The sequence below is a fragment of the Nematolebias whitei genome, chromosome 21 (genome assembly GCF_014905685.2).
Source record: "Nematolebias whitei isolate Nwh7 chromosome 21, NemWhi1, whole genome shotgun sequence".
Classification (NCBI taxonomy): domain Eukaryota; kingdom Metazoa; phylum Chordata; class Actinopteri; order Cyprinodontiformes; family Rivulidae; genus Nematolebias; species Nematolebias whitei.
In genome coordinates, this window is record NC_056518.1 from 33,174,668 (window position 1) to 33,183,770 (window position 9,103).

General features: G+C 40.9%; 1 protein-coding gene across 1 annotated transcript in view; it reads right to left on the reverse strand.

The window, feature by feature from the left end:
• Window positions 1-5,346: 5,346 nt before the first annotated feature.
• The window catches only part of grm1b (glutamate receptor, metabotropic 1b), a 27,279-nt gene continuing 23,522 nt past the window's right edge, over window positions 5,347-9,103 (reverse strand). The window contains exons 7-8 of the mRNA XM_037695097.1: window positions 7,089-8,016; window positions 5,347-6,166 (exon numbers count right to left, since the gene is read on the reverse strand). Of these exons, the coding sequence (XP_037551025.1) occupies window positions 5,347-6,166; window positions 7,089-8,016 (1,748 nt within the window). The remainder of the gene's footprint in view (window positions 6,167-7,088; window positions 8,017-9,103) is intronic.

Below are 9,103 nucleotides of genomic sequence, written 5' to 3' on the forward strand. Positions count from 1 at the left end.
AAACAAATACATAAAATATTTTATTTAAAATTTGTAGAAATAATATCTTATTGCAATAAATAAATAAGTAAATAAATAAATAAAATTAAACAAATACATAAAATATTTTATTTAAAATTTGTAGAAATAATATCTTATTGCAATAAATAAATAAGTAAATAAATAAATAAAATTAAACAAATAAATAAATAAATAAAATTAAACAAATACATAAAATATTTTTATTTAAAATTTGTAGAAATAATATCTTATTGCAATAAATAAATAAGTAAATAAATAAATAAAATTAAACAAATACATAAAATATTTTATTTAAAATTTGTAGAAATAATATCATCTTATTGCAACAAATAAATAAGTAAATAAATAAATAAATAAAATTAAACAAATAAATAAAATATTTTTATTTAAAGTTTGTAGAAATAATACCATCTTATTGCAACAAATAAATAAATAAAAAACACAATTCATACATTCACCAAATGTGTATGCTACATTATTTAGGCTTTTAAATTATACTAAACAATTATCTCTCATTCTGAAATAAGATGTGAAATTATAAATGTTATAAAACATCTTGCTTAATTAGCTTTCATGACTATAAATTTGAAATAAATGTAAAAAACAACCCATTAATGATGATAATGTGGCACTTGAATTTGTCCTCTGCTACATTCACGTTACAGTAAAAAATAAATAAATAAATGAAATAAAACTTTCTAAACATTTCAAAACGCTAACTGAACAAATGGTTTAATACTCTGGTTGATAAAGTTTCCCTCTTGTGGGGGCGACATTAATAACAACTACATATTTTACTCTGCTACGGTTGAGCAGCTGTGGCAGCCATCTTGAATCAGTTGTTTATTCAATAATTAATTTCTGAAAGTTTCATTGAAATCCGTCCTCTGCTTGTGAAATATTTTGCTAACATGCAGACAAAGCTGACTTTGTTGCTTATGGGCAGTGCTTTAAGCAAAGATCTCACGTGCACTCAGAGTGCATGTTGGGGGTGACTCTCAGCTACTACCTCACCTTCGCCTTTTTGTGGCAGGCGATGATAAACAGTTAAAGAAAAACCTCTTCAGGTTTTTTACACGTGATTCCATGTGCAAAACCGATTTAGCGCATATGATCATGAGAACATGTTTAATTCAGATTCACACTGGAACTGTGCTAAAACATGTTTCACCTGTTAATTTAATGTGAAATTACACATGAAAACATGATTTTCACATGTGAAGAGCGTGCTTTTGTCTGTAAGGAAATCAATCAGTAAAAATAAATAGTAAAATGTTTGCACGTGCACATGCTAATAGAGAATAGTTTGTAGTTCCTCACACCTTAAGTTAAACGCCGCCTCTATAAAATTAATACATTACAGGTTAAGTGCTTTGCAACGTAACGACCATGATCACTAATTTGTTCTTCAAATAAAATCAAAAACAGGAAAAATAAAATCTAAAGTTCATCACAATGACTCAATAAAAAAATAACAACACAGGTAGTGTACGGTGAAGGTCATTTAAAGGACGTGGCACAGATGAGGCTTTGCTTTGTACGTTTCTATTTTTTGCAGTTTCCTTAAATATGCTGCTATATTCCAATTTTAAGACGCCACTAATGAACAGGAGACTGTGATTTATAGACCGTGTGTAAGAATGAGCTGGTTGATTGTCGTCATCTTGGTCTGGTTGACCATAACTGGACAGGAAATACCTAAAAAATAAAAGCACTGATCAAAGAAATGCACATCATCCACTGACTTTCATGTTTTTAGACGTTTGTATTTTGATTCAACTGAAAACGTTAATATGCACCAGCTCTTCTGATCTTTTTGAAGAAGTTATGTTTAAAGTACGTGCTGTGAATGACTCTCAGCTACTACCACCTCCAGTTTTAGCTCAGTACCTGTTAGCTGACTAAGTTATATCCTTTTTTTGTTGTTGTTGCATGTTTTAAGGTCAGCTGACTCCTAAAAGTAAATCAGTTGTAGATGTACATCAAATAATTACTTTCTGCTTGTTCCATTAAAATTCATCCAGTGGTTGATAGGGTCAAGATATTTTGCTAACAGATTGATTGACCCCTAAACACACACAGACATGAAGAAAAACCAAAGTGGCCGTCCTCACCATTAGAACTGTTGGTTAAATGTTGGATGTTCTGGTCTGTGGGAGTACACCAAAGTCCTGGAGATAATTGGTTCATCACTACCTTTACATCACACACGTACACAGACGGAGTACTATAAACACTGCATTTAGTAACACGTGGTACTTCAAATGAAACGTGTAGAGGACATAGAACTTGTTCCAACTTGGCTGGTAAAGCAAAAGGAACGCAGCATAAAAGTTTAAAATGAAACAAACTTTTTGAAACTTCTTTGAACTGAGGAAGATCCTTGAAAACTGACTCCTCGATTCTCCTGATCCTTTAAACTGAGGTCCTTCCGTCTGCAGGAGGAAAACGGTTCATTGTTTCAAAAAATGTCAACTATCCCTTTAAGGCACTTTTATATGAATTTTCCATGTAAAACCAAATGGTTACATGATCGTTCTCTACATACAATCTGTCTACGCTTTGTGCTGGGCTGATGTAGCTGATGTTAGCCTGGTCCCAGTCTCCCTCTTCAGTGCACACACATGACAACATCTTCTACTTTAATCTTACAGTAACACAAATACAAACGTGTACCTGGTACTAACGTGGAACCAGCTGGTACCTACGAGGTATTTCTCATATTTAGTCGATGTGTAGAGGAGGATCGTTACGGTCAGGAAACAGTAAATCTGTTGGTAATTTAAACCTTAACCAAAAACCAGATGTGATCGTTTAACATGCGAGTAGAGCAACACATCTGGATCCTTACGCGTTCGTGAAACGCTCCTGTCCACCTCTGATTTAAATATTCCCTCTGCTTTGACTGGCAGGAAATTAGGCTTCTGGTTGTTGGTCATGAGTATTAGGGAGAGGAAATAAATCATTATATAACGTGAACTAACATCCTTCGAGTCGGGTACGCCAGTACAAGCTGGTAAATCTTTAACAGTTATTTTTAATAGTAAAATCCTATATTATTAAAAATACAAGTAACATCTGGATTTTAGTCATAACACGCCTTTTCTTTCTTTTTTTTTTTTGGACTCCAGAATCCAAGTTTGCCTCATCGTTCCCCACACAAACACATGCTGTTGACCATTCATAATATGGTGTGTGTGTGTGTGTGTGTGTGTGTGTGTGTACTAAAACTTTTCCCTCTTACTTCTCCACTCTTTACACACCAGGTAAGTACCCAGTAGATTCCAGGAAAGTACCAGGTGCATACTGTACAGGGCTGTATTAATATATACGGCTAAAGATTAATTTTCCCCAACAAAGTTGTTGATATCTCCGTTCATACAATATGCAACTCAAAATACATTTTTCTAACCTGTTTTTATGTGAATAGCTTTCTTTAGTACCATACTGACTGGTTTAAAATCAGTTGCTTGTCTCACAACATTATTACTCTTAAAGAACAAAATCTACATTATCCTAAGAAGTTAAGTCAGAATGATACAATATACTGGCAAAAAAAAGTTTTTTCACAACACCATACAACATATTTGATCATTTTTATGGTAGGAACAGTTTTACCCCTGTTAGATCAAAGTTATTAAAACATAAAATGACTTGTCAGACCTCAAAGTGACTTTTCCACCATAGCTCAGGGCCATTCAACTGGTGGCCCAGGGGCCAAATCAGGCCCACGGGTGAGCTCAGTTCGGCCCACCAGTGGGTTCATTTAAATAAAACTAGATTTGAAACCATAAAAGAAACTTACTTAATGACAATAACTGCTGGATGTTCGGCTCCTGAGCTCCCGGCTCTCAGGAACTGTGGCCCCTGAGCTGTTTAGTTGAAGAGCCCTGCCGCAGATCACTTGCAGTGCGACTGGTCGGCAGGATCTCACTGGACTCTGACTGCTGGAGACGAGTCAACAACTCCAAATCATGAGATAAGTCTGTGAATATGTTGAAGCAATCCAAGTTAGTTTAGAGTGTTTGTGACCAGGGGCCTCGTGCATCAATGGTGCGTACGCACAAAAACGCTGCGTGTGCCAGGTTCCACTCACAGGCGGACGAACGTTCATAAACTTACAAACATTTCTGACCTGCCATGAGAATGTGTTTACCTCCATGCAAACATCCTGAATACACCAAACTACGACTCAGTTTGGTTTTCTGAACGTAAGGGGCATTTAAACTCAATGTTTTTCAAGAGTTTGTGAATTTACAATTTAAAGCTGAACATGTCACCTCATACAGCGCAACACGTCTCAAAAATGATTCAAACAACCTGAGTCCAGTGCAAACTGACGTTTACAGGTGGGGATCCTCGTGCCAGCTGTTTGGGACGCTCTCGTCCCTTTGATGAGCAGATTATATGTAAAGTTTCTCAAACTGTGGCTGAAGCGCTTTGTTGAATCGCAGCAACTCGTTTCTTCTCATCAACTTTTTAAAGAAGAAGCTTTAAGCCAAGCCCCTGAGTGCTCCTGTGCTTACAGTAGTTATGTTGTTAAACACGTGCGTAAAGTTGGACACTCCTCAGACTCTGAAGTGCGCCACCAGCAGCTCAGCATCCCCAGTTTACTTCATTCGGTGACAACCAATGACATCACACACGCTCCTCTTTGCACGTGTGGCAAACATGACGTTACAGCCCAATACGTATTTAGTAAAGTCTCTGACGCACACTCCATTCAAATCCTCATTTTGCTGCGTGTAGACACATTTTAACGTGCAGAGATGGGAATCCCACATGCAAAACATATTTGTCACAATTTTTCATTTTTAAACACAGATGGGTCAGGGGAGGCGTTTCAGTTCCTCATCTGCTGGGATGTATGGAGCAAAGGTGAGTAGAAACGTGCACAGTTTGATAAATCTGAATATTTCTGTGTGTGTGCACGTTCCTCAATTTGTCCCCAACTTCAGAATTAAAACTGCACACTCTTTGATACACGAGGCCCCAGGTGACATCAAGCAGTGTTTGAACTGGCCGTGCACATTTTGTGGTCCACCTCCGGTCATATCGTACCCGCTCCAGCTGACGTTGTCTTTACCTTGGCAGCAGCCACATTTATAATTTATTCTACTGAAGTACAATCGAATAATAAAGATAGATTTAGACTAGTTTTTAATCTTTAAGATGATGTTGAGACACAGACATGTTCTGTCAGAGAAGCGCTCCACAGCGAACCCTTTGGAGACCCCTCAGTGAGCACCAGTCACCAACCAGTCGCAGCCCAGTAAAATATGAGCTTGAACATGTAGCAGAGCTTAAAACATCGTTGGAGCTCGCTCACAGAGTCGATGAGCTCTGCTTGAAGTCTCTGAAGATGACGGAGGCGTATGTCACGTTTGGAGGGGTGCACAGGATTGACTCGGACACCGGTGAGTTGGGGAACGGACTCACCGGAGATCCAGTGCAATCACGAAAAGGGGAGGGGGGCATCAGAGCAACAGAGGCCTCCATTGCAAGTTTGACGTCAACCAAGTTACCCTCGTCATGAACCTGGGCATTGTTGTACCTGCAGCCCTGGAGAAGGCCAAACTGCTCATTCTCCTCCTCTTCCTCATCTAATGGCTCATCGTCAAATGGGTCGAGATGGACAGGCAGGACCGGGTCCTGCTGGATGAGGTGAGCCTGGTGATACACCGGCATGCCACTGCTCACAGCCTGAGGGATGCTGAACTCAGGGATGCCACTGTTGTTTAAAGCCACCTCTTCCTGGAGGTGTTCAGTGACGCCATGTTGAGGGACGATGCTATTCTGTTGGAGAAGCTTGGGGGAATAGATCTCAACCTCCTCGCCCACATCTTTTATCTGCCCGCGGGCCGGCATTTGCCCATGGGCCATCATGGGGGGTGAGGCAGGGGAGTTGTAATTGAGAGGCTCACTTTCATCCTCCTCAGCCACGTTGTACAAAGTCTTGGTGCTGAGGTCTGAGAACTCCCGGGCTGAGCTTTGGTAGGTGTTAGTTAAGGGTTTGATGACAGCCATCTGATTGGAACCTGCTTCCTGTCTCTTCACGTGCACTGACAGTCTGTGCCACATGTGATCCCCTTTCGGAGGATGTCTTGCACCTGGTTCAGACCATGACACAGACTTTCCATTAGAACTATGAACGAAATAAAGATGGCCGTTACTCCACAGGAACCCAGAAAGGTGAAGACAAGAACAGCATTTTTGGTTCATGTAAAAAAAAAAACACGCTTCAAAATTAGGCTAATTTTACTTTCTTTAAAAATCCTGTAAACTGAGTTACAGGACCTCTGAAGGTAATCAAACAGAATTTACAATATTAAAAAAAATGAAAGGCTGTATTCTTTGACAAATACTAATTCCTTGAAGAAATGCAAATTGCCCGCTGCCTTTCATGCTCGAGTTTTGAACTAAGATCTTCTCATGATGCGTGGGATGAAGTTAAAGCTGCTTTGGACAAACTTCGTAATGACGTTATGTGCAATCTCACAAAAATCACAAGATTTTACAAGATCTGTTGCACTCAGCCTGTGTGTTGAGAATGACTCGTAAATTTTAGCTCAATATCAGTAAATTTAACTGAGTTATAGTAAGTTTAGTGTTAGCTACGACTGCTAGGTGTGAGACTTGTTGAAGAAGAGCTAACGGTTGTTTTCCGAAGGTTTCATTAAAATCTAGTTTAGAGTTTACGAGACATTTTGTGAGCAGACAAACGCACACAGGCGGTGCGTGATTAAAAGCCTTGAACGTAGCTCGCTTATGTCTTAGATTCACATTCTGCGGTATTGTTAGCTACGTGAACCCTGAAGAAACCTTGCATGTATCTGCATGTGCGATCTGCTCCATCCCTCAGAGACTCTTGCTTTAATTTAAGCGGTGGATCAAAGGTTGAAATGGCTGTGAGAATTGAGCCCTGACCTATATTTGTCTCACTTTACAACAGGTGTTTTTATGAAAGTAAATACAGATTAGATGTCGAGCTTCCTTTGAGAGGGAACTAGAGAAAAGGCAGCATCCCTGAGGAACCTCAGGAGCACAGCCTCAGTTAATGAACCCACCTTCCATTTTCAGTGTTCTTCTTCCTCTTGAACATGTTCAGCAGGCTGTTGCTTCGGCAGGCCATTTTGCCGTCTCCGACGTGCATGCGCACAGCGTCGGAGGTGGTGAACGCACTGCGCACGTTTCGCTCCGGTTTAGCAATGATGATGTACATCTTTGGCGTGAACATGCACCCCAGAGCAACGGTCACGCTGAGGCTCACGGAGAAGGACGTGGTGATGATCTTGTAGTTGCTGCCGAAGTAGATTGGCACAAAGGCGAGCCAGATGATGCACGTCGTGTACATGGTGAAAGCGATGTACTTGGCCTCGTTGAAGTTGGCAGGAACGTTGCGGGTTTTGAAGGCGTAGTAGGTGCAGCTCATGATGAGTAGACCGTTGAAGCCGAGTGGAGCTACGACACCTAGGTTGCTGGTGTTGCAGATCAAGAAGACCTCTCTGATGCTGGGGTAGGATTTTATCGGTTCAGGGGGTTCCATGATGATCAGGGTAACTTCCAACGTAAGCTGGAGACTGATCAGGATGGAGGCGATGACCATCTGAGCCCAAGCACTCATGAACCTGGGCTTCCTGGTGCATATCTTCTTCTTGCTGCCTGCCAGGATGCGGGCGATGCGATTGGTTTTGGTCACGAGGGCGGAGTAGCACATGGCAGCTGAGAGTCCGACGAGAAGCCTCTGAAGGTAGCAGGAGGCCACGGTTGGTCGCGCAATGAGGGTGAAAGGACACAGATATCCCAGGAAGATCCCTGCCAGTATGATATAACAAAGCTCCCGGCTGGAGGACTTCACCACAGGTGTGTCCCGGTACAAGACGAATACAAAGGCCACAAATGACGTCACCAGGATGCCCAGGCAGGAGAAGACCACTTGGATGATGGACTCTGGGTTGCTCCACTCCAGGTAGTTCAGGGGAATTGGCTCACAACCTGACAAATAGGAAAACATGAGAATTAATCTCCAGTCACAAAATACTAAAAGCTGATTATATTAAAGGCCAAATTGTTTTTGAAGGTTTGCATCCTGCCCACCAAAGTTCATGCCAGTTTTACACTTAGATCACGTTATAGTCATTTTGATCAAACCTTAAAATAAATATTATAACACTAACAACACACTGAATGAGTTATAGCCATTTTTTTGTTGATCAGTTGTAGAGTCTCTGATGAGACAGACTCCAAACGTTCTTCAGCTGGAGGTGTACATCCAGTGATTACTGCCTGCATGTTTTGTTGTCCCCCATCGTGGGGCGAAGAGGGGGAATTAGAAATACCCTCCGTCCGTCCGTGTTGTAAGCATGACAACTTGAAAAATGAGTGATGTACCAACTTCTGTTTGGTGTGTGGACACGTCTAGGCATACGAAAAATCACTGTTTGATGCCTCTGAGACATCAGCAACTCAGAGTCTAGGCAGACGTTGGGGTTCTCTTTTCAAAAGCTCACTGAATTTTGCCACGAGAGATTTTTTTCTCAGCAACAGTTGCAGTTGTTTTTCAACGATTGGTAGAAGATGCGTTTGAAAATTTGAATAAAAACTGTGTCTGCTAGAACATTTCACCATTTACATTCAGACAAATCCCAGTTAAAACATGAACATTTATGCATTTCCCCCCTCACTGCTCTGCTGTGGCCGTTCTGTGTGAAGACAACACCTGTGGGGGGTTTCTCCGGGGACTCCGGTTTTTCCCATAATCATTTTATTTTAAAAAAGCCTGCACGGTGGCACAGTTTGTAGAGCTGCCGCCTCTCAGCAAGAAAGTTACCAGATCAAATCTCAGCCAGGGACCTTTCTGAGTGAAGTTGCGAGTTCTATTCATGCATGCTTGGGTTTTCTTCAGGTTCTCCGGTTTTTCCATAATCATTTTATAAAAAAAAGAAAGGCCTGCACGTTACATTACTTGAGAGGGTAGCAACTCTAAATGTGGGGACAATGACAGGCAAAGGTAGAGAGCTGGCTGACAGGATGCAGAGAAGGAAGGTAGAGAGCTGGCTGACATGATGCAGAGAAGGAAGGT